The sequence below is a fragment of the Vidua chalybeata genome, chromosome 6 (genome assembly GCF_026979565.1).
Source record: "Vidua chalybeata isolate OUT-0048 chromosome 6, bVidCha1 merged haplotype, whole genome shotgun sequence".
NCBI lineage: Eukaryota > Metazoa > Chordata > Aves > Passeriformes > Viduidae > Vidua > Vidua chalybeata.
This window is the reverse complement of record NC_071535.1, coordinates 14526307-14552095: the sequence shown is the minus strand read 5'-3', so window position 1 is coordinate 14552095 and position 25789 is coordinate 14526307. Positions and strand designations below refer to the sequence as shown.

Genomic DNA, 25789 nt, shown 5'->3' with positions numbered 1-25789 from the left:
TTTGCCTGAAATGAAAATATCTGTCACTCAAAGCATGTCATGTCATACGCTCAAATATGTTTTTAAATAGTTTTGAATAGAGGCAACTCCCCAGGCAACTAAAAATTTCCTTACGTTACCTCCAGTGATCTCTTCAGGGCCTGAGAGTCAGATGAAAGTTGGTTCATTTCATGCCTGTGTGTGGTATTTGACTGAACAAGCTTCTCTACCTCCTCCATGTGAATTGCAAGCTCTGCCAAGTCATCTTGGATCATCTGCAGAGAAAAAGATAGATTCCATATGTGTAGTGTGCTAGGTATGGCATGGACTTTCAAAAACATACACCAAAGGTAGCTTCATTTCACAGTGTGAGGACAAAAAAACCCAGCAACAACCACTGTCATTAAGAAAATTAATTGCTTTGATGCCCAGGAGTATATGTTTCTGAAAAAAATAGTTGGATGTCCTTTACATGTTACTGAGAGCTAACAAAGAAGATAAGTTGCTGAGAAGTGCCAAAGAAGCCATAGTATAACCAGCAAAGAACTGCAGTGACAACACCCCTGTCGTCACCAAGGATGAAGTGCCACCGTACAGGTGAACCATCACAGCTCACCATGGCATCCCCTCTCCCAGGTATGTAATCCCACTGTATGCCTTCAACAGGCTCTACTGCATGTTGGACCCTTTGCTGCTCAAAACACTAACCAAAAAATTATCATCTTTTCCCGTTAATTTTTTTTTCCTTATCTTGGACAGCTGAATCAGCTGTGGAGTAAATTCAGTATGTGGCATAGTGACAAGGTAAGGAGCAGAAAGAGGAGAATACAGAAGGAAGTGGAACAGTGGAAATTCTTTTGGGGAAGTTAACCTGAACCAATCTATCTTGTGCAGTTTCACTGCTAGTGGGAAATGTCAGGATACACTTTCTTTAGCAATTAAACTAGCCCAAGAAGGTGTACCACCAACAGCTTCCAGCTGCTTCTTTCTTCCCTCAAGCTCAGTTTGTCAGTGCTTCATCTGCACTGCTTTAATTTCATTCACTCATGCTATAAACTGGACCAAATGAAATTACCTAACACACAATCGAGGGGGAAGGTACTGAATTCTCAATACTAAGAAAATATGAGCAAACAGGAACTACAGTTAGCTGAGGCTAACATGGCTAAACAATACTCTAATGTACCTGGAGTCTCTGGAGTTGTGTCTTTTTACCCAAGAGGTCAGGCCGTGGCTCCTTCTCCAGATCTAATTTGGCTTTGATGGCAGATAATTTCTTCTGCAATGGTGCAAAACCAGCATCAAAGTTCTTATGTTGCAATATCAAATTCTAGATGGAGAAATAAGAAAACTGGTCCAGCATTCAACATATACCCCTTGGCATTATGTTTTATCAATATCTGCTTCATATTCAGAACAAACACTGAGCTACACTATGCAACAGACCACACATTTATTGAATATTTGATTAACCTAGGAAAAGGGATTAGTACTAAATTTATATGTATAAAACTGGCTTAGTAAAGACTTCATCTTTGTCTTTATCACAGGCAAAGACAATATATGGGTTTTGTAGTTCACCTGGAGTTTGCTCTTGCTTTGCAGCAGACTTTTGTGTAGAATTTCTCTCTCCTTTGATGCTTCAGCTAATTCTTGAAGGAAAGACTGTGCTTTTTCCTCACCAAGGACATTGTTTAGCATATCTTTCTTTATCTGTAATGTCATCAACTTCTCTTTGAACTGGGAGCTTTCAGCCAGAGCAGCCTGAAGGAGAAAAGTTCTTCCAGTGAAATCACACCAAAAAAAATCATATAACAATATTATTCTCACACAAGTCACACAATCAAAACAGTATGACAAAGTCAGGTAAAAACAGCATGCTGGGCCAACAAGGGATAACAGAAGGTACCTGGACAGTGCCCAGTTAAAGGAAAAATCTTCCTGATAATGCTAGAGGCACCAGGGCTGCATCCATTTTGTGAACAGAAAGAGAGGTAAGCTGTACTATGGAAAGAGTTGTCTGTGCAGAGGAGAAGCCTAAACAACCAACAGAAAGGACAGCTTGAATGCTCATCCTGAGGATAAATTCCATCCCTGTTCACAGACACATTTATTCTGGAGATCACAGGGATGACAAAGTAACAAACACACCTTGCTGGGCACATGCACTAATCGTGCATCTATATCAGCACGAAATTCTTTAACAGATTCCACAAATTTCCCATCCAGGGAGATCTGGGCTAATGCTAAACAATATTATAATCATTGTTAAAGATATCTAGCACGTTCTGCAGCCTGCTTAGCTGACAACTCCAGTTAACCAAATGGAAGGCAGAAAATAAGAAAATGTGCTACAGCTGGAGCCAAGTAAAGAGCTCCATCCCTACTGTGGGTTTTCCTGCCATACTGGCAGGACCTTTCAGCTGCTGCTGCCTGGCAGCTGTATGCAGGCTTGGTCAAACCCACATTTCTGAACTCAGCAGCAGCTTTGCTACCTCAATGTGATCCAGTTCTGGCTCTGAAGTCTCCAGGAGCATCTGGACTGACAGCTTCCACTGTTCAAAACTTTGCAGGGGATTTTGGATGAGTCTCCACAGCTGGGTTTCTGTATCAGCGCTCATTTTAGAAGTCTTGCTTCTAACACTGTAAGGATAAAATGACAACCAAGAGAAGGATTATGAAGAAATCCAAGCCCAAACATTCTATTCTTCAAGGCATGAATTAACACAATACTGGGGTGTAAACCATACACAGCACAAAAGCCTCAGTCTGTTTTACTGCCTGAGCCTGCTGTTGCGTACCAACAGCTGCTCTGTCAGTCAGAGACATCTGACAAACTTTATTTAGATGTTGTAGGACACATTTGTCTTTTGTGCAACTGTGTATCAGGAGGTACTTTGCTTTTCTAGTAGCCAGCAGTCTTCCCTTGTATGTATGTGATCTTTCTTGGCTGCTGTCACCAGTGTGATTTAACAAATCATATTATTGGAGCAGTCTCACTGACTCATGGGAGGAAAAAATCACAAGTGTTTAGAATGTAACTGCAGTTGCCTGTAAAAAAAAGGTTTTGTTTCTTTAAAAAATTACATTTAAAAGTCTTTGATAACCTTATGTTAACATAAAAAGTGAAAAATAAATTTTTATTTCAGATACAATTATTTTAAATTTTGCAGAATCACTTGAATTTATATTAGTACATAGAGGTGATTCTGATAAAAAAAACTTTGTATTTATGTATATGTATATGTAACATCCATACACAGCTCTATTACTGGGGGGAAAAAATGAATCAGCAAATCTTCAATGAATATCCCGGTTTTTCTAAAAAAGAACACAGCCCAAGCACAGCCAAGTGACAAGGCCCAGCAGTGACACACCCCGTGGAGCTGCCTCCTGTTTTTCTCAGCTTGCCTGACCTCCCAGTTTGCAGAATCCTGCCTGGTTTGGAAAAATGCAGCCCAAACTTTATGTTCACAGGGGAACAGTATCTTGCAAACTCACAAGACAAGCAGGTGAGAGCAATGCCAATCAGGATAATTTCCTGCCTTTCCATAAAAACAGAAGCAACAATCTTACCTGTATCACTGGGCCATGACGGGACTAAACAAAGGAAAGTTTGCAGAGGCCAAAAGCTCTGCAAATAGAAAGTTCTGACTTTACACGTCCTCTGCCATTTGCTCTGCTGCCCCTGTCAGGCTCAGTGGGAAGCTGCCAGACTTTCCAAAGAAGCTTTGAGAGAAGCTGGCAAAGAAGCAGCTGCCATTTTCTACTCAGAGGCAAGTCTCCTGCCTTCTTTGCTCCTCTCTCAACTCTGTTTACTTGCTAGTTTTTAAACTGAAATCCTTTCCCACAGTGACCTATAACCCTTCCAGCAGGACAGCATACTGTACACAGAGGGAAATAAGCTGGGATACAGGAAAAGAACTGACCTTCTTTTTTCCCTTAAAAAATGATCCTTTCTTCTAGTTTGCAAAATTTGCTGCAGCTTCTGTACTTCCTGATTCCAGGCAGCCTGGAAACGGAAACACTGAAGTCTGGGAGAGGCTAAACTTTCAGAGTTTCCAACCCAAGGCAAGTTGAAAACAGGAACATGCATATAAGCTGCCAGGAGAAGGGGAATAAACTCTGCCAAATAATTGCTAAGGCTGGTGAGTCACCGTGACAAACTCAACAAGGGAGGGCCGTAATTCTTCTGAACCGTTTACTACCACAGTTCCTGTCCTGATTTTCTAGTTGCTAGCATGAAAGGCAAGCAAAATACATAAATTATTATTATAAAATGCTAATTAGATCAAATTAGCTGCCAACAATCTAATTTTCTTCAAACCATACACAACATTAATGATGTAAGATCATTGCTTGAAAATGACCAGGAGCCTCCAGCTCCTAGCAGATGACTAAAATTACAGCTTTACTGAAACATAGAGGCAGATGTAATTATCAAAAGCTTTTTTTTTTTTTTTCTACTCATCACATACAATTGGATGGCATATCACTTTTTTTCTTAGGCCCCTGACAATCCCTGAGAGAAGATTCCCCCCACCTGCCCACCATAATCAGACTTCCCAGTACCTTTGATACTGCTGTATTGCAGAGACAACACTCTCAGCGTGTGGCTGCACATCTTGGGAAAACCGTAGCAGCTCCTTAAGCTGAGCCTTCAGCCTCTCAATCTTTGACTCTTCTGCAGCCAGAGCTGCTCTTGTTGCCTTAATTATAAAAATAATGAACAGATCACACCTTATGTAGTGTCTGGCATATAAAATAAGAAGTAAGGCTGTGTTTCAGGGTATGCACAAATCCCCTTTCAGTGGCTTTTTTCCTGGTTATAAGGAATATTGTCTTTGCTAAGACAGAAAACGTTCTCAGCAACAGTTTTTTTCCAGCAGGCTCTCTCTCCTCCCCTAACACTGCCCAGCCTCTGCATCTGATCTGCAGGGTTCACTGTTTGAACAGAGTGAAACCCAAACAGGGTTTCAGTTCACTGATTGCAGTATATAACATAAGCTGCATTTTTGGAGCAGTCTCAAAAGCATCTGTTTGCCTGAACAGATCTTCCTTAGAGACTCACATATAGAGAATATTAATTCTAGGGTGACTCAGGGAAACAAAACCAACTAAAACCCATGCAAATGTAGCTGGATTGAACCAGTCTAAATTTTTTTTTTCTTTTTTGCATATACTTTTCCCAGTTAGTCCTGCATAGCTCTAAACATACAAACAGCAATGAAAGGCATTTTGAGAACAGATAATAAATGCAAAAACAGCCCTCAAGAGAGTATTAAAGATTCTTATCTACTTAATGTGTGACAATTTTTTCACACTCAGATTTTTTTGCAGCAGATTGGTTTTGGTGTAAATATTGGATTGCTACAATCTTGGGACTTCTTAGTACTGATGATGTGCCTGCCAGTAAAGAAAGAGAGGTACCTATCTTACAGAGATGATGGATATGACATAGCAATGGTCTTACCAAATACCTCAGAAATATGTCTACTTGTGTCTGTGAATGCACTTGTGTCTGTGTATATATATATTCAGTGAGGCATTAATTTCCTGCTTCTTTTTAAGTGAAGCAAATTGTGTTGTTTGCTCTGTATTGTGCTCCTTTTGCATATGATCCCTTTGAACTCTAGGCACAAAGTCCAGCACATCCTCCAAGCCTGCTCCTTCTGTGCAGTGTAAGATGAAGGCTGGGGCGGTTCATTCCATTGTCAGCAGACACATTTTCCTCAGTGTGTTTCACACACACTCATACTCTTTACTTATCATCTCTAACCAATGGGACAGGCATCTGTTGGATGTGACTATGCATGTTCAGTCTACAGCTGCACTTGATCCTCCACAAAAAGGATAGCAACTTACATTGCATTTTTTCCACAGAATTACAAACTCATCTTCAGTCTTTTCCCCTTCCCCAGGGTCCAGGTCATTTTCTAGTCTCTGTAGATCTTTCCTCAGCTGCTGGATGTCTGCTTCTAATTGTCTGGCTTGGGACTCATAGGCACTTTCAGACTGTTGGATCTTGAGCAATCTCTCCTCCTCCTCACTACTCAGCAGTTTCAACTTCTCCAAGGCTTTTCTAAGCTCTTCAAGTTCATCCTTCAGTCTTGCAGATCCAAGTGGAGAGGTATTCTGAATCACCTCTGCACATTGATTTTCAAGGTACTTCCATTTCTTTCCACCACTCCTAATGTCTTTGGCAATTTCCTGCAAAAAGAAGTTAAATAAAAATTATCTGCAGGAATGGGAAGCTGGGGAAAAAGCTGAAATCAGTAGGAAAAAAGACCACCTCTCCTGGTTGTACGTATTTTGGTTTTCACTTCCTATTTCAAAATATGTCTTTTTTCAAGTGACCAGAAGCCAGGGTTAGTCTGCCTTCTGAGTAATACTAATTGCCATTGATTCTGAGAATATTGGTTTTCATTAATGCTTACCACCTGAGATCCCTGACAAAGAGAACAGGAGCTGCAGACACTAGATATATACCAATAGTTGGATCTCAGAGATTTTAAGCTAAACATTAAAAGCATTGGCACCAAAATAAAGGATATTGTTCTCAGAACTGGTCTTTTCATCACCAGCTCTAAACTCTCAAGAACTGTGAACCTTCAGGGTCTATTTGGATCATGTTTACCAAATCTGATTTATTTAAACAAGATTCTCAAAGAATCACATAACCATTGGAGCTCAGGCTTTAAGAAAAACAAACCAGACCAGTTTGTGACTCATACTGGAAGAACCATACGTACAAACAGTTTCAGGACCTCATACAACTCATCTGCCCTAGCCCATGCTAAAATCACCATCTATTTTGTACGTTTAATTCTTTTCTCAAGGACACCCTTGTATGGTTTGAGCAACACATATGGGCTCTTATGTGAAAAACACACAGCTCTAACTCCTTGTTAGAGCTATATTGTTCAAGGACCTTCAGTGCCTTTAGCTTGTCCTCTGCTGAAGACTTGGTTGCTTCTCCAATGCAGCAGTTTAATCTCTCTGTGACACCATTCAGCCACGACTGGAACTGGTTGACACTGGTGCTGTACTGCTCATGTTCCTTGGTTATTGTTTCAAGCAGTTTCACTCTGTTCTGTAACAAGAGACACCAGAAGTGGTGAGGACTGTGCTTATCTGTCTCTTTTTCCTTTTTATTGTAACCCAGAATTTATAAACAAGACTTTCTTTTTACGAGCCCCAGTAACACTTGGCCTCCACTGGAATTCAAAGTTTACCTTGAGAAGCAGAACACAAAAGTACACAAAGGCTTGCTCCTGTCTGCATTTTGCTGCAGGCTCTCAATGTCTAAGACTCCAAGAACACAATCTGCAAGGCCCTGTCAGCTGAATTTCTGGCTTTCCAAAACTTCCTACTCTCTCATTAGAAAAAGAAAAGACACAGAAGTTTGTTTCTGATTTTCAATTTGAGATACAAGCAGTTATGTTCCTCTTGTGGGTTAAAAATAAAGATGAGCCCATCTTCCTTATCTCTCAAAATGAAAATAAAAGAATGAAGTAGAGGCATGAAAATTATTTTAAATTGTTCATTATTTAAACAGACTGCATTGAAAATGGCCATCACCTTCAATTGTGTAGTCCAGGCACTCTTGTACTTAGCAGGTCATAAACTATTCTGTGGTGGTATCACAGACTCTGGAAGCAAATTCAAGCCAATGGAAAGCAGGCTTCATTTTTCAAGTTACTGCCTGTGCAGCCTATAACCAACAATTTATAAGGGCCTGTACATCACGAGTTGCTGCCTGCTGATCCAGTCTGGCACTCCTCACATGTCAGAGTCACATTTGCTCAGACCAGCCAGCCTTGCTTGCCAGCCCAAGTTCAGGCCTTTTTGATTTTGACACAAATCACTTGCTCTGTTGTTTCACTAGTATAATATTCAACATAAGTGTTATCTTGTGCAAAATCAGACTGATTTTTTCTTGCCCTTCTCCAGTTGGCATGGAGAGCAATTGAGGTACACTGTGGTTACATTATATTTTAAAAAATCATTCCTTGTGCAATCCATTTAGTGCTTGCAGCACGCTTGAAATCACCCTTTGCTCTCACAATGGGCCAAGTTTCATTTTGTATAATACAGGACACAGCACTGGCCTCTGAGCAGCTGCCCTCCAGGGCAAGTAGAGTGACAGCTGCAATGGTGGGTAGAGCTGAAAAATCCCCTTTGCATTTCCCTTGTCCCTGTGAGGCTCTGGAGAGGTCTCCACACCTGCCAACCTGCCTGAGGTGGCAGAGAGCCATCTCCATTCTGTCAGCCAGGCCAACAGGGTCCCCCGTGTGCTGGGGGTGGCTCTGGGACTTTCCCTTCACCTTTGGGACAAGGTATGCCCATGGTGCACTACAGTCACACCCTGCAAGTGGAACACCACCAGTCTATTTTTCACACTGCCACTTCAGTCTCTGCTGACTTTTGCAAATCCTGAGTGACTCCCCTCAAGTTAGCTGACTTGCTGTGGGACAAAAGAGGAACACCTAAGGGACAGTTGTTTCCCATGGAGGATGAAATGCTGCCTGTTTATTAGAGCATGACCTTTAATAGCACCAGCCATACACAGATTTGGATGAAACCAAAGGGTAGAATTATGACCGCAGACTTCTGTGGCCAAGATGTATCCAGCAGAACACCTCACTTGCTAAATCCCCGTGTGTCAATTCTGAAATCTGCAGAGGCTAAACAATTCATGCTTCGACCTCAAGTCAAGGATCTGAAGAAGACAACCTTACAGCAGTATAAAAGGGCCACACATCAAAGTGACCCAAGTCAGGCTAAGCTTACTGACTCCAGGCAATTAGATTATTTTACTGGCAGAAGCTCCAAAAGGCATAAATCAGAATAACAAAGCAGAGATGTTATTATGCTCAAAAATCTTAGGCTGATATACAGAGGGGTTCAAAAGTAAGTCAAAACAAACTACCCTTGGCCAACTAGAATAAAGGAATAAGCAGTTTGGGTGAACTGCTGATCTGTGAGGTCAAGGAATAGATACCATGGATCTGGACAGACTGTGCTAGTTGTCAGACAAAAGGCTTAGAAACAGTTGGCTGAGCTTCCCCCCACAAGAGGTTAAGCAGGAAAACTTTCCAATGATGAAAAATAAGGTATCACCTGCTCCTGTTAGGGGAGCAGCACAGTGTGAAACTCAACATCCACATTCACTAGGCTAAGGTGAGGAGACATGAAGCAAGGACATGGCCCTGTGAAGAGTAAGAGCACAGACAGGAAAGGAATGGGTTTGCCATGGGCTGCAGAGACAGGGATGTGTCTGGGCAGAATATACCCAGCCCTGGGTACTCAAGGAAGGTAGACAGAAGCTTAGGAGGCCCTCTTCCCTAAGCTCCCTTCACTGTCAGTGAAGGCAAATAAGCCTCCTCTGGAAGGCAATCTAGAGCACATAAAGGAAGTTCCTACTTTAAATCCCTCTGTGGTGTCTCAAGAAGAGTACAGAAAGCTCCTGTAGCCCTTCCTGGTGCTTTTAGTCTTACCCCTGGGGTACCTTTGCAAACTATTGTAAGTATCTAGGTTTCAGTTAACAGAGACAACATGGACTGAAATTGATCTGATGCACTCAGAAGTATTTAATATAATTCCTAAATATCAACATCCCATATATCATAACTTTTCTTACCATCTTCAATCATCATTTATGCTGAAACATATAACCATTTACCTCTGCATATTTTTAATTTCCTGAGCAAGGGAAAGCATGTAGGAAATGGCTGCCACATCTAAAAATATTCCTATCTAGGTAATTAAAAGATACGCTTTTAAAATTTGCAAATGCTAAAGACACATGTTAGCGCTAATGAAAAGAAAACCTCCCACCATTTGTTCATACCAAAGAAGCAGTATCACAGGCAAACTATTTAAGAAACACTGTCCAAGAGCCTGCCTTCTGATAGAGCTGGACAACTGCACAGGGTCTAAAAATGCTCTTCAAACACCAGAGTAATGTACAAATACCAGCGAGCCTCCTGTGCTCAGGCATTCAGCTGGCATCTGCAAGTCACATTTAGTCAGGCCTCTCATCATGTGAGGGGCCAGAGCAATCCCCTTAAAACTCCTGTGTCTCATTCATTCATTCATTCATTCCTTCCTCTTGCCCATTGGAAAAGGTGGCAGGGTTTCCCTCACAAGTGTTATACTTTCCAACACAATTCCCAAGGTGCCTGTAACCTTGGCATTAGATAATAAACTCCTCATTTACTTCAGTTGCAAAATTCAAGACTTTCCAACTCCCTTCTTTGTTCCATACCTCCTGAAAGAGGGATTTCTTAGCTGGATTCTCTCACTCCATCCTTCTATGAACTGTGGTATTTATAACCAATGCCAAAAAAAAGCTTTTTCTAGTGTCTCAGTTGGCTGGAAACATAAAGACATATTTTGTGTAACTAGTATGAGCCACTTCCTGATCTCATTTACACCAGCACATATCCAAGTCGGTTAGAGAAATCACACTATGTAAAATCAGTCTCAGAGAGGTCACATTCTGGCTTTGAGTATTCAAATTACTTGTCTAAAAGAACAGCTTTATTAAAATAACCAATGACTGTCTCCAGCTTCAAAACCAAAGACAGTTTTGGTGAGGAGGGAGTGAATGATAATTTCAAATGGCAATCTAGACAGACAACGCCTGAATTCCCAAGAACCTTCTTATTTGTATATCCAGATACCTTGTAATCAAGGGTTCTACCTTTAAAAAGAAATAATCAGTGTTGATGCCCAAGTCTGCTGGTAGCTCCTCTGTGGTAGCTGCAGCTACAGAATTCCCAAACACACTCTAGATTTTGGAGGGACATTAGCAGTAGTTGTATATTTATGGCTAGAAAAGTATCTGAACTACATGCTCACAAAAGATGCCAGATTAGGGTTTTTTTTTTGTCACTTTTGGGGCTTGAGGTATTTCACTCCAAAAGAGAAAATGTATCTATGGGGCAAGCAGGGCAATGGAATAAGCATCTGAATGTTGTTGCTCTCACAGTGTGATCTGAAGTTAACTTTGTACAACAGCATCCAGGGAGGGAAAGCATCCATCACTGTCAGGCTCCAGCTCTGGACTGGTGTGTAGGTGTGGCAGCATTATAACAGAGGCAGACAGCAGAACCAATGTAATGAAAATTATTTCTATTGGCACCAGGTAATTTCCAGCATATGAAATTCTGGCAGTCACTAGGAGCAAAAACTAGGTTTTAATTTCTATATGTTTGGTATAGATGTATCTATATATATATTTAAAATATCCCTTTGAGTACTTCTATTGATTTGATTAGTAAGAAAAGGAATTCTTCTGCCCATCCATAGATGTCTGCCCCTCAGCCTTACCACGTGGTCTAATCCTGTCTTTATTTGAGTTTTAGAAGTTAAAAGTACAAGCGTTTTCTGAAATCTTTACTCAAAAATAGGGTGAAAGGAAATCACCAGTACTAAAAGATGAAGCAGGATGTCCTACACCAGCCTATCTAACAACTGTTCAAGCTGAAAGATTAGCACTGGGCAAGAATTAGTATCTGTGTGCATGAAAATCTTTCAGATAGTGGAAGTGGCCACTGAGCAAAGTGTTGGGCCAGAGCTGACTCCCACCTCTGTGTTTCCCAGTTCTGCAGGCAGGGAGGGCAGCCCTGGGTCTCAACTAATCCTACTTCCTCCAGCAAGGCTGTGTCCATGTAATATCCCTGGCTCCTGGAATGGGTACTCTGCATCTGGTTATACATGAACCACTAGTGTGCTAAAAGATGAGGAACAATTCAAACTTTATAAAGCAATATTCACTAGGTCACAGCAAGCAGCCTGCAGTTACTTTACAGCAACACACTGTAAAGCACCATGTGAGAGCATCCCAATTAACATCACCCCAGGACAACAGCTCATCTTGGGACTTGACAATTGTTTCAAACAGTCCATTGACTGAAGGAACAGGGCTCCTCAGCTCTGCTTTGCAGCCCTACCAGGTAAGCCCCATCACTCAAGGGGCAAACAACAGGAGGAGCAAGTAGCAAACAACACCACAGATGGGAGGAATTTGAACACCTCTCACTCTTTATAAGTGTACCTGAGCTTCTTGTCTGATTCCTTCATATTCCACCCTCATTTTCTTCTGAGCATCCTCATCAACGCTGGGGTCACCTATCCTGCTGAACAATGAAGCAGCTTCCTCCAGCAGCCTTTCCAGCAGGACTGACTGATTTAGGACATCATTCTGCAAAACCTGAGCATGGCTCAGCTGCCACTGCTTCTCCTTTAAGCCAAGCTGCAACTCAATGTCAGGCTCCAAGGTCACCCTCATGTTGTGAATCCATGTGTAAAACTCATTCTGGGCTTTCAGGTACTCGCTCCAGTGCAGCCAGACCCACTCAATGCGGCTGTTGGGGAGAGCAAGGGAGAGGAGTTAGATGAAATGATGATGGGAGCAGTGGAGACCAACAATTTCAAAAGGCCTTCAAAGCAGTGCATGAGGTTCTCAGCAATTTTAACTTGCTCTGACTTTGCAGGGTTTGGATTCACTTCCCAGGTCCTCTCTGCTTTGGGGAGGAAATATTCTGTATAAGGTCCCCATGCCTGTCCAAATTCATCACTCCAGGCCATGGGGTGGGTAGGCCAGGTTGTGAAGGCTGAGGTCTCACTGATCCTCTCTCCCCACACAGTCCCCAAAATGCTCATGGGACTGGGATTAGCAGGGATTTGCTATCTACAATCCAGGGAGCAGAGAGAAGCAGGAAGCACTTTATGAAAGCACTGGAGGAAATAGCTGCCTCAACACACCCAAGAGTGTGTTTGTCTTACCTGTGGCAATGAGTAATATATATGGCTGTCTCTTCCCACAAGGCTTTAATGTCTTTCAGTTTAGAGAGTACCTCATGCTTCTTATCCTCACTGATGCTGCGAAGAGCAGCATCTGCCTTCACAAGAATCAAGTCCATTTTCAAGCTGCCTTCTGGTTCTAGTGCACGTATTTTCTATGAGAAAAACAAATGATACTGAAAGCATGGAAAGAAAACAAGCATAATTGATGAAATGTAAACTTTGTTTTACCCAGGAATCATGAACTCATAGAATCGTTTAGGTTGGAAAAGACCCTCATGACCATTAAGTCCAGTTGTTACCACGACACTACCATGGGATGGAAATGTTTCTCTACAACACAGATAATTAACCCTTCCCACCTAACTCCCTGCTGCAGTTTCTCCTGAAAGGAAAATAAGAACTTTTTTCAGACATGTTTATTCTTAAACATCCTAAAGGACTGAATTTAATTGAAAAACCACACAGTAGTTGAAGAAGTTTAAGTTAGCTACAAAAACCAGACCATCCTCTATGAAATGCCTTTGGCTGTGTTTCCATTGCTGTTATAAGGTTACAGCACCGTGATGCCACAGGCCAGCTGTTCTTCCCCACCTGCCAAAGCACAAAGAGGCAACCTCCACAGGGTACACTGCAACCTCTCAATTTTAAGCTCTACTATAAGAAATCATGAAGCATATTAAAAAGGCTTCCTAGTGCAAATAAAAGTTGGCTTAGAAAAGAAGCCAACAGAAATTAACTAGTGGAATTTTCTGCCTGCTACCAAATTTTGCTTCGACCCTAAATTGCTAAGTTATGAATTGGTGAAAATGTGTATCTTACACAAATAGGAATTCCAGGAACTGAAAGTGGAGTCATGTAATTTTAAGTATCCCGAGATGGAAAAATCAACACAAGTTCTGTACAATTTAACAGATTAATTATCCCCCAGTTCAGATGTCAGCTTTCAATATTACTTCAGCCAAACTTTTGATACTATCAAATTAGCTTTTCTTGCTGCTCTTCCATAAACTCCTGGCAAACTGCAGACTTTCCAGTTTGGAGAAAAAGGCTTCTACAATGAAAACACCAAGATTTTCAAAATCAGCGATTACTTTTGGTAAAATTAGGCCTATGGGATTTGATCACATCAGTTATTGCAAAGGTGAGACAGCTAAAAGGTGTTTGCATCTCCAGTCCCACATTCTGGGAAAAGCAAAGCCTGTTCTTTTGGCATGTAGGCAGCACACCTGCATGTGATGTATAAACACTTGTTTAGAGAAATTATTTACTAAGAAAGGTGTGATTAATAGAATCCAGGGAAGCAGGGCAAAGGGCAGGGCAAAGCAAGAACATACAAGCCACAGCTGTCATCCAACAGCTACAGTATAAGAGTTAAGCTGTATTCTAAGCCTAGTATTTTTCCATCAATTAGAAGCAAACAACAGCTGGAGAGAAAGCAGTGGCTGTACAGTCATTTTTCTTTTTCAAATCTGTTTTTTACATTATTTGTCTCATTGGCTGACATTTTCATTAACAAATTAACAGAAAATAAACCACAGGAAGGAAGCATGAAAAAAACCTGGCAAGCCAGGTGCAAAAAAAGAATGGAAAACTGAACACTGGATTTGAAAACAGCCAGTAGGTGAAGCAGTGAGCACATCATGAGGACATTCAAGCTGGAGACAGAAGCCAGGCCCAGAGAGGACGCAGGATGAAGGAGCAGGAGGTGGTTAAGGTACACACAGGAAGAAAGATGATGAATCTCCAAAGTCTGAGTTGAAAGGATTTCTTAACATGACTTTTTGCATGTTACAGACCTCCTCTAAAGCCCACAGAAGTAAACAGGCTTCAGCAGTTCAGGCCATATCACATCACCACAAATCTCTAGATTTGTCTTATAAGTCGTTATCTCTGCCATGAATCCCCTTTGCCAAACTACCACTCTTCTACTAGAGTTCCTGTGTTTCTTGCATGTTTCTTGAGATTGTACACAGCATAGTTTCCCAGACAAAAGGGTGACAATAATTTAAGGTCAGAAAAATTAAGCTACAGACCACGATGAAATGCTTCAGGTTTTTATGACTGACATGCAAATCTAGCATCACTCCATGACTCCATCACTCCATAAACAGTCTCTATATTATGCCACAGGCAAGATCCATCCTCCAATAAACCACAGTTAAGAAAAAAGGCTGAAGACATCACTGTAAACTACCTCATCATCCATGTAAGCCTGCAATGTTTTTTGTTAAACTTCAGAGGAGGCAGTCCAAATATAAGTAGACACACAAAAGGAGAGACTTTGGGGTAAATAACAATGGGAAAGATCTTGCCATTTAAATTAAAGAACAGATTACTTGGAATTTAAGTTAATAAAAGTATAAAAATAGTTTCAATGTTAGTCATAGAAAGATCACCACTCCCTCCAATGGTACAAATGGGACAAACAGGAGTGTTTCCTTCTCTGAGATTACAAGACCTAGATAACATCTAATGAAACTGAAGTTAATGAATGTAAAATCACTGTAAGAGAGCAGGCACAGTCTGCAACAGGATCTCGCTGGGAAGAGTTATAAAACAGATTAAGTAAAACCAGGAAAAAAATGAGAACTTCTACCTTTTCATTGAACAGATCATAAGGGCATCTGTAAATCCTGTTATAATCAAGGTTATGGAAAAGGACAAAGGAATTACTCTAAAACAGCCCATTACCAGGACACTGTAATCTTTTTCTATCAGTGCTAGAGTCCTGGAGGGGATGGAACACTAACATGATCTGATTCTTTTATACTATATGCTGGTTGTCTGCAAATTACTATGGTAATTGCAAGCAGTAAACAAATGGTTCCAGGCTTGAGGAGAGTGTAAACATTTTAACCTGCCAAACCTGCTGCTAGTGTTCCAAATCAATCTGAAAATCTTGGAAGCCTGTGATAGCAGATTGCCATCCTCTTTTTCTATATCTGTAAACAATTTGCAAATAGAAAATTTAAAAGAATACTGATGTGAACCCATCCACACAGGCCCAATGCTCCAACAAGCAGGGGCAGCTGACAATCTCCTGATGGAAGACTCCTGAGCTCACAGCAATAAGTGCTGTAACAACAGCAGCAGTGAGAGCCACCTCCGAATTCCATCGCTCTTCCCTTACCTCAGTCTCTCTCAGTCTGGCTTCTAGGGCAGATCGAGGTCCTTTGGTGTTGTCATTGATCCTCAGTCTCTCTTGGATGGCCTTCATCCAAGCTTCTGCGTTCTCCACACTGCTGTCAAATTCATCCTGTAGCTGCTGAGTCATCGCATTTGAAGAAGCTGAAAGAATAGGAAACAGGGAGGTAAGCAGGTTTTGGGTAAGACCTGAGCAGGAATGAAAGGCAATCCAAAGGAGAAAGAGAGAAAAGCTAATGATGTTATAGCTTTCCTTTTGAACAATAATACCAAAAAACTGTAGCAGTATCAGTGGTCAGTTGAGCGCAGAGAACATATTCACACTGCAGCTTTCCCAAATGAAAATATACCAGGAAACAAAAAGAAGGTGGAGAACTGTGGGAGGTTCCATTACAGTAAACAGACTTAATTCAAAGCTTTTAAATGAGATTAATTTGGTGTTTGTGTGTATTCCAGATTAGCTACACCAAACACAAACACCTTCTGTTTCTTCCCAGAGTCATGTCTGTGTAACACTCTCCCAATGCCTTTCCAGACTCATGTACTGAGCATCTGACACCAGACTAACGAAGTACTTTGGCACATGCTTAACTTAGAGGTCTATAAACTGCTGTTGTAGAGGTGTTAAAGCTGCTGAGAACAGGATCAGATGCTTAGACACTCAGTTAACTTCTTGTGCTGAGACCATGCAGAGGTTACCTGAATGCACATGCAGTGAGTCTGGGATACACACACAATGGGAACCGGCCAGCAACTTCCAAGACAAACCACAACAAGAATTCACAGGGCTTATCAATACTGGTGGATGTCTTCTTTTGCCATCTCTTTTACTCCATACCAGGCTCCAAGCTTTTAATTTTGCTCTCCCTCTCTCCTGTTGCCCATTCCCAATCAGCAGGAACGTATGATGCTTGGCTGCTCTGTTAATGTCTCTGTTTAGAGCACAAGCTCTCCACTGCCCAGACAGTCTCCTTTGTGCCTGTACAATAGAGCAGAGCCATCCTAGGCTCACCCCTAGCACTGCTGGACTAAACTTGACTAATAAGGATGAGCCATAACAGAGCACCCTGTAGGTCAGCTCCACTGAAGTGAACAGAACGAGAGCCACTGCCATTCAATGGGCTTGGATCACATCCTACAACTACTGCCAGCCAAGCTGCCAGTGTTTTGTGGAAAATAAAATATTCTTCCTCTTTGTTATTCATCACTTTGTTATTCAGCACAAAGTTTGGAACTTAATTACTGAACCCAAGTTTGTTGTGCAGAATTCAGTTCCACAGAGTCCCTCAGTTTCCATGAAACGATTCATGCAGAAGAAAGTGCTCAGTGTGAGAGGCAGAGCATGGCTCCTGTGAAGATGGACCAATGGTGGTTTGCAACCACCACAGCTCTCAGCAGCTCAGTCTTTACAAGGGAGAGCCATCCTTCTGCTCAAAAGCAGAAAGCTCCCCACCATCCTACCAATGTTCCTTTCCACGAGGTAAAAGGATTCATGCAATATTAGAGGTCCTTCCCTGCAGCTCCCAGTGAGTTTTCTTCCACATTAGACCAGAGAAAACAAAATGTCAGCATTCACAACAGTCTGAACTGTTGCTTCCTGGCTGTCAGCAGGCTTTCTACTCAACAGGTCCCAGAACAAAACAAAAGAACTGCAGAGCAGCTACTGTACCACCCATGGGGAGAGCTGAAGCAGCAGATGGGGTCAGACCTCCGTGTGCACACCAGCAGAGTTGCATTTGTGTGAAAGAAGAATTCCTCCCTAAGTGAGACCTGTCAGACAGGACAGAATCTAAGGCTGTAGCTCTCAGAATCTGAGAGTAGCTTTAAAAAGAGTGACCTCACCTTTAAAAGTTTTAAAAATAAAACAGGATGTACTGGATTTAGCGAGGGTGGTGTGGCATGGGGCAGCTACTCCCTCTCTCAAATATACAAAACGTGACAAGATATATAATTAAAGCTAAAATCACTGACTTACATCATAACAGTACTAAAGAGGAAGCCAGCTAATGGAGTAATGTTATTTTCAGTGGATTGCTAGATAGCTGTGTCCTTCTGCAAAAATGACTGGTTTAGAACTGACATTTCTGAACTACAATAATCGAGTTATTGGAAAAGAGCACATATCTCATTGCAGCTCTAAAACCAACTCATTTTCACGTTAACATTTCTCACTAGATCTGGCAGTTGTAGAGGGACTGTCCCCTAAAACTCCCCTTGTTACATACATACATACATACATAAATACGTTCTAGGCAAACAGTTTCTGAATGCTCAAGTATGAGTGTGGTGGTTCCAAATTATGTTATTTTGAAACAAAAACTCACAGTGCATTTGCTGGATAGACCCTGACAAGAAGTGGCATTCATTTCCTAGGAGAGGTTTCTATTCCCGGCAACATCCATATCATATTTAAAATTGGCTTCAGTACTTCAGTCATGGAGTAGCCAATACAGAACATAATGTTATCCTAGTCCTATTTTTTACAAAAAGTTGAGGGCAATCTTACATGGTTAAGAAGCAGTGGAAAACCTACTGTCATCCAACAGGAAGAAAATCCCACTCACACTCTGCCCTCATGCTGCTGCTCTCTGAGCATGAGGAATTTCTGCCAAAACCTCACAGTAACACAGCCTCCCCCCAACCCACACACAGTCAATCCACGTAAGCAGTCAACACAGGAAACCACAAAAAAGTTATTGCAATATTAAGAGCACCAGCTTGCAAATGAAGAGAAACACTTTGCTACTCCAGCTACAGGCATAAAACATAATTGACTGATTTTGACCAAGCAATTCCTGTATCTAGTACCACAAAGATGATTAAATTTAGCATGGACTCAATGCCCAGGTGGATTTCATAGTAGCTATAACCTGCAATATCTGACATGGATTTTGGTTGCCTTTTGAGACCTCCTGTCCTCCCTCTGTGCAGGGCAGCCAGATGCTGGCTGAAGTAATCAGCTACAGCACCTGACTTTTGTTCTGGATCCCTTCCCAAGCACTAACAGCATGGTTCAAACCTGCAAGGTAAAAGTATGATTTCTGACTTACTGTCTGCTTGGGAGGAAGAATAACTGCTGTCTATTTGAGATATAGCAAGATCTGTAACTCCTTTGTAAATTCTTCTAAAGCTGGGAGTAAAGATTAGTGGATAAAAGTTAACCATTCAACATCATTCACCCCATTTCTGTTGCATCATTGGAACTAAAAGATTGAGCAATACTCCTGGACATGAAATTAAGCAATTCTGGATCCTGATCAGCACAAAAAGCACAAAGGAGACATAGTGGCTCCTGGAACAGAGCTAAGCTGTAGAGCTGTGCAAAGCCATCATTCACACACCAACCAGCAGCAGACCATTAGGGATACCTGTACAGTGGTGCAAGAGCCCCTGTCCCAGGCTCAGTCTCTGGGACCCATTGTGCCATGGAAAGCCTTTCCTTAATCACTGGTGAGATCCTCTGAGCAATTTGTACACAATTGTTTTTCTCACAATTATTTTCAAATGCATCCAGCTGCTCAAAACTGCTTTCCGTTTAATGGGACTTAAATCAGTGTATAAATTCATACTGTGGAAAGCACATTTACACTGTAGAAATCACTTGGAATCTCTATACATGTTACTAAATGAGGGCAATAACTATTTGTAAGAAATTCTGGCATAGATAATGACATGCTGAGCAAAACCCAGTTTTATTTGTCCAGATGCAGTAACACTTTCTTGGCAGAGGTAATAAAGAAGCATATTTCAGGGTGTTAAACAGAACTGACCCAGGACAGCTCCTGCAGTATATCCACAGGTTACAAAAATGAAATTTTAGGAACAGGAAAATGTAAGACAGGTTACCTGCAGAAACCTGTAGTTGAACTTCTCCCACAACATTACTCTTCCTGCTTTCCCTGAATCACCCTCCATGACCCCCAGAACAGTGCTTGGCCCTGTCTGGGTAGGCACACGCATTTCAGTGCCACAGAGGGATGATGCCTCAGCCCTTGCCCAGCTCTGCCAGACCCACTGCACACCCACAGCACAACCAGGGCTTGCACTGGTTTGTCTGAGGCTCAGTTACATGCACCTTTGGAAGAGGGAAGGTGAACACCTGACACAGCCCACCCTCGTCCCAAGTCAGCATCACTCCTGTCCTGCTCTCTCATCCAAGCACAAAACCATTTAGCAAGGAGGGAAGTCAGAGTACTGCAGTCTACCACCTCTTCCCAAAATCCTGGAGAAGGAAGGAGCAGCTGGAAGGATGCTGGGGGGCACATAGGCTGCACCCCCATCTCACCCACAGGTTGAACACCACAGCATGAATTAATGAGATCCAAAGCAACAGCAAGCTGGGTTTTGCTTTTAAAATCTGCTCCAATTGTGCTGGGCTGAACTGAAGAGATGCAGAGGCAGCTTTGTTTCAGCTGTGGTCTTGTGGAACCATCTTGCTGAAGGAGCAGATAAATGAATTAGCTGACTGCTCTGCCTCATAGCTCTGGGAGCCAGGGACATCTCTGCATTTCCACTGCAGACCCTGACACAGACACAGGCAGAAGTCACTCCTCATGCGACCCACGTGACACTCGTTGGGCCAAGTTTCTCAGAGTGGTTCTTCCTTACAGCCACTGCAGGAGCCATGCTAGTGCATCTATTAACTCTTCTGGGACATTGCAAGATTTACTTATTTAATATTTGTAATACACTACTGAGAGCTTTTAAAATTATTTTGCAAGTGCAGTGTCTTTTTCTTAGGATTGTCCTATGATTTTGCAATGTTTCCTAATGCACTATTTTCTCTCTGCCAGTCATACTGGGGGTTCAGTTTTTTGGTTATTTTTTTTTTAATTTAAACCTCTTATAACATTTCTTAGAACCACTCCCATTTTACACATTCTTTTAAACCCTATATTTATAGAACACAGGCTTTAAAATGGTTTCAATATGTCTTGGATTCTTATATTTATGTACTACTTGACTAGTTTCCAGAACCTAGTTCTTACAAAAATAAAAGAAAAAAAAAACACTCCAGGAAAATTCAAACCACTCACCATTAGGGAGACTATTTTCCAATTATTGAAATACTTCAAACTTTTCATAACCCTTTTCATTTGGTTCTGGGATTATTGTGAAAAAAAAAAAAAAGATTTTAAAAAAGCCCACTGAACTGCATCAAATTTTAGACAAATGTATGAGTGTGGAAGCAATTTTGGTTCTGGGAATTGTATCTGGGATAATTTAGTAACTTTTCAGCTTCCCTAGATATTATAAAAGAGCTCTGAGGAGGCACAAAGCTGGGAGCTCTGTCTGCTTCAGATTGGAGCAGAGGTGAGGAGCTGGCACAGACCACAAAGCACTGACCCTTGCCTTTCCAAAGTTGAATATTCTTGGTCTACTCCAGGAGGAGCTACTGTGAATTTTGAATCCAGCCAGCCTTAGCAGCCTTTCTGAAAGCCTCCAGGACAGCAGCTGTGCCCATGCAGACCCAGGTAACCTGCCCAAGTAGGTGCAGAAGCTCTCAAGGTTTTAAATAAAAGATGTAGTTATTTCCAGCATAATCTTTTAGAGGCTCAAAACATAATCCTATCACTTTGGCCATCTTCCAACACAGCCCTCTCCTGTGTTACTGGCAGTGAATGTTTATGACAGTCAGCAATTGTTTGTCCTAATTAACGAGCTAGACTATCAAGAGGGTTTTTTGGAATAAACACATCTATATCCTCATTACAAGCATCCCCTTCAACCAAGGAATGCAACATTCTGAGTACATACAGCACTCATCCATATCATAGCCTCTTTCCCTCCCTTACAAAACAATCCACAGGAAACCTATGGCTAATGCAAGGCATTCTGCCACAACATGGTCACACCTGACAATATTCTCTTTGTTACCAAAAACTGAAAAGCAGAGACATGTTCTGTGCAGGTTAACTCTCAAAAACATGCCTGATTTTTTTCAGTCATTTGTTTAAAAACTAATTTCGGACTTTGGTGAGAGCCAGTACAAGTGGGATATCTTTTTGTTTCCTAAGACTGTTGGGGAAAATATATAATTCCCAGGTCGAAAAAGCTATTTCCTTAAAAAAGGGATTGAAATTTAAAAATAGTTTTCTACCCAAATGGAATCGTAGCACACAAGTAAGGCAGAATTGGGTCCTGGGGCCATCTTCCCTTCTAAGGAATGATAATTCATAGATCTGATCACAGCATTTTTATTTTTTTTTTCAATCTTCAAGTCATTTGGAAGTAAAAATAGTAAGTGAGACTCTTAATTACAAATCTCTCCCCATTCCATACACTCCACACATAAATTTCTGCATTTCCAGGACACTCTAGGAGACAGGCTGGTCTATCATGATTCCATTAGATAAGTAAAATGCAGGGTTGAAAGCTGTAGACCTATTAGTTCTGGTCTACAGCTTTTTTTTTTTTTTTTATCACCAAGGAGACAGAGTATCTGCATTAGATAGCTGTCTGGTTTAGATTTTGCTTTTCTATCCCCACATTATTGAGGTATAAACAATCTTCAGAGCATTTATTCGGTCAGCCCTCCTGGAAAGTAAGACTATCCCATCCCTTTTACAGATAACAACCTGGGTTCAAAGACACTTTGTTTCTTGCCTCTAAGCAATAAGGAAATACTTGAAAGGATAAGAACAAAGTCGAAGATTCTGTTAATAAATGCTGCAGAGGGTGATTTTAAGCCTCTTCTAATAAGTACCACTTCAAGTGTCTCTGCTGTGAAGCAGATATCTTTTTTGTGACTTTAAACTTAATGACAAGAGCCTTCATTTCCCTAGTTACCATTCACAGACACTTTAGTCTGGGAAATCACAGATTTAAAACCTCTGCTCTGCAGCTTCAGGAAAGATTCTTCAGGTCCAGGGAATCTGATGGGGAAATTACCCAAAAGATATCTGTGGGTTTACCAGCAATCTACATCTTGAGCAGCTGGGAACAAGTTCTTGAGTAGATTTGGTTTCAGCTTTTGTCAGCTCCCTAAGTTTTACCATCAGTCAGCCAACAAAAAAGCCCTGCAAGCCAACAGCATTAGTTGCACAGTCTCTGGAGACTAGAATTTATGTATTCAATTATCTCCCACTTGTCCTCCACAAGACCGTATGATCCCTCAGTACTGGGTGCCAGTCACAGCACTGATACACTGATAATAAACCCCTGTGGTATCTGCCCCTTGGCTAGAGATCAGTGAACAATTCAGAGTGAATAATATATCTGATAAATCATTCCTCTTTTGCTGGTCATATGATTGTGTACAGACAACCTCATTTTCTCAAAGGTGTGGTTATCCCTATTTGCCAAATATACTTTGCAAATTAGTTTTGCTCTGCAGACTATTCCCAAGTAACTCTTCCTGGCAATCCTTCATACCTCCTCTGTGCTGCTTAGCTTTGGTTTGGCATCACAACCCTAATGAGAAATTGCCCATCTTCCCTGGCTAGCTGGGAACAGCTCTCCTTTTTGTGTGCAGTTTGTCACATGGTAGCTCCCAAGGGCAGTGTCACAATCAGGACTCCAGAGTGTTAAGCCACATAGGGCAAGTGAGCTGTCACAGCACCCTGGGTGAGCAGAAGTGCCCTACAGTTAAAAGGATAATACCTCTGTCCTGAAGAGATTACAGAGGACAAGTCAGAAGGGGTTTGGCAATGAAAGCAAGGCATCAGTGTGTACTTAGGGACACAGAGTGATGGAGGGAAGAAAGGGCTGTCACAGCCTTCAGCTGCATTGCCACTGCTCTGTGCAAACTGCAGTGCTTCCACCCCCCATGCCCTTCACCCACCCCTTGGAACCAGAGATACTCAGAAAGAGACCCTCAAGCCCAGCTGGAACATGTGGCCTCAGCACAGGCTGGATCTCACACCAGGAAAGGGGATTCACTGCACTGACCCACAGGCTGTGGTGGGACACCCTGGGGTAGGAGCCCTGCGATTCCATAGAGAGTCAGTGTGAGAGAGGGGCACTTCCAGGCAAGGAACCATACCAGAGGTGGGATAATTCACTTTCTTCAGAAATCCTGTGTTCTGCAGTGGTCTACAGCTGTAATATGACTGCTCAGGGCTACAGGATGTCAATCTGTCTGCAAGCCTGTATTCTTTCCTATTATGCATCACTGTTTCCACATTTGGATCTGGGGGGTTTTTAAACATGCAATTTTTTCCCCTTACAAGATCAGTGTTAAAATATTTTTTGACTATCATTTGACTATTCCACTTCTGAGTGTGTAACTTGGAGCACTAAGCACATGGCTTTTAAACTCATAAATCTGTAGAGTCAAGTATATACTGGAAATATTTCTTAGAAACAAAGTCATTTGCAAGTACTTTGCAAGTGTGCTCTAAGGGCACAGGTCTTTTGTCCCATTTAGAACAGCTGAAGGACTAACTCTCCAAAACAAGATTTGTCTGATACATCTTTCAAGACATTATCAGGTCAGTTATGCTAATGATATATGTATACAGTGAAAGTGAGATTTATGGAATTGAAAAAAAAATTAGCAAGTAGGACAATACTAATTTTAGATACTAAAGCTGTTGATTAAGAGTTATTTTCTTGGGATCAAAGTATATGGTTATGGAAAAATTAGCAGATTTTAATTTGCATGGAACAGAAAGACCTGTTTATATAAAGAAAGATAAAAATGTCCCCTGAAAGAGATGAGCAGTTGTAATGCTGTCAAGAACATACAGAAGGCTATACTGAAATAGTAAATAGCTATACCTAAACAGCACTCCGTACATAATTAAAGGTAATATTTCCATTAATCTGATAATGTCAGGCTTTATATTGCAAAACAGCACTGGTTTGTGTTCAGAGAAACCCACAGGCAAACAAGACCTGCCTGTGTCCCAAACAAAATACACTATTGGAACCGTCAGCAACCTCATGCCCAAGCTCAGAAACAAAGTAGACCACTGCAAAATGCTGGTTATAAATTAATTTTGAGTGGTTGAGAACATTTTTGGAATTGAATTAAACAGGCTGCTTTTTGGTGACTCATTTTTGCCTGGACGATTGCAGTTTCCACGTCTTTGTTACCCTCTCACAGTGAGAGCTCGCCAGGCGCTGTGGGTTAGAGAGCACGGCCACATCTGGTTCCAGCTGTGCTGGGACCAGCCCAGCACGGGGTCGGATCGCTCCAGACTTAATAATGGGGAGGAAGAACGCCTTGTTAGCAGTCTTTTATGCCTGACGGGGGACTGAAGTCCTGTACTCTAAAATCCCATGGGGGATCTGAACCTCCTCGTACTGAGATTCATCAGACCTCAAGCAAAGAGTAAAACGGCAGCAGGACCCAGCAGTGAGCTGCGTTTGTCAGCAGTCGTCCCCCAGCGAGGAGGACCAGAGAGTTAAAGCTGTGATCACAGAAAATGACCGTGCTGAGCAGCACACGTAAAGCCAATGCTTCTTCTTCTCACTCGTATCATTCACTAGCAACTGCCTTTTAGAAATCGAGTACTACGATAGACCGAAGTTTTTTTCCCCACAAACGTCTGAAGAGATCAGGCAGCTCTGCTCCATTCGGACCCCAAGGGGGCCTCAGGGCGTGCTGCTTCTCAGCAACTTCGAAAATTCCACCCGAAATATTATGAGACATATCCCTGGGGCTGCCAGAGAGCTAATACAGAGATACATTTAGAGCAACAGGGGTCCAGATCAGCTAAGGGTTAGTACACACACACTGGCAGACATAGCACTACCTCCTCTCAAATACTTGAAAGAAGGAAAAGGTATAAAGCTATAGATTTGTTTAACCCCAGTAATATAGAATTCTTCTACAAGGAGTAGTAGATATCATGGCACAAACTCAACTTTGGTCTAAAAGAAATAAAAATATCTCCCCACTAGT

General features: G+C 41.8%; 1 protein-coding gene across 2 annotated transcripts in view; it reads right to left on the bottom strand.

The window, feature by feature from the left end:
* The window catches only part of SYNE3 (spectrin repeat containing nuclear envelope family member 3), a 56471-nt gene that overhangs the window by 19148 nt on the left and 11534 nt on the right, over positions 1-25789 (bottom strand). Inside the window, exons 2-11 of one of the 2 annotated variants that reach the window (XM_053946415.1) lie at positions 15926-16083; positions 12775-12947; positions 12044-12353; positions 6911-7072; positions 5845-6189; positions 4552-4688; positions 2475-2622; positions 1561-1743; positions 1166-1309; positions 120-254 (exon numbers count right to left, since the gene is read on the bottom strand). In XM_053946415.1, the coding sequence (XP_053802390.1) occupies positions 120-254; positions 1166-1309; positions 1561-1743; positions 2475-2622; positions 4552-4688; positions 5845-6189; positions 6911-7072; positions 12044-12353; positions 12775-12947; positions 15926-16069 (1881 nt within the window). In that variant the 5' untranslated portion in view covers positions 16070-16083. The remainder of the gene's footprint in view (positions 1-119; positions 255-1165; positions 1310-1560; positions 1744-2474; positions 2623-4551; positions 4689-5844; positions 6190-6910; positions 7073-12043; positions 12354-12774; positions 12948-15925; positions 16084-25789) is intronic. The other variant, XM_053946416.1, reaches the window with a different exon arrangement.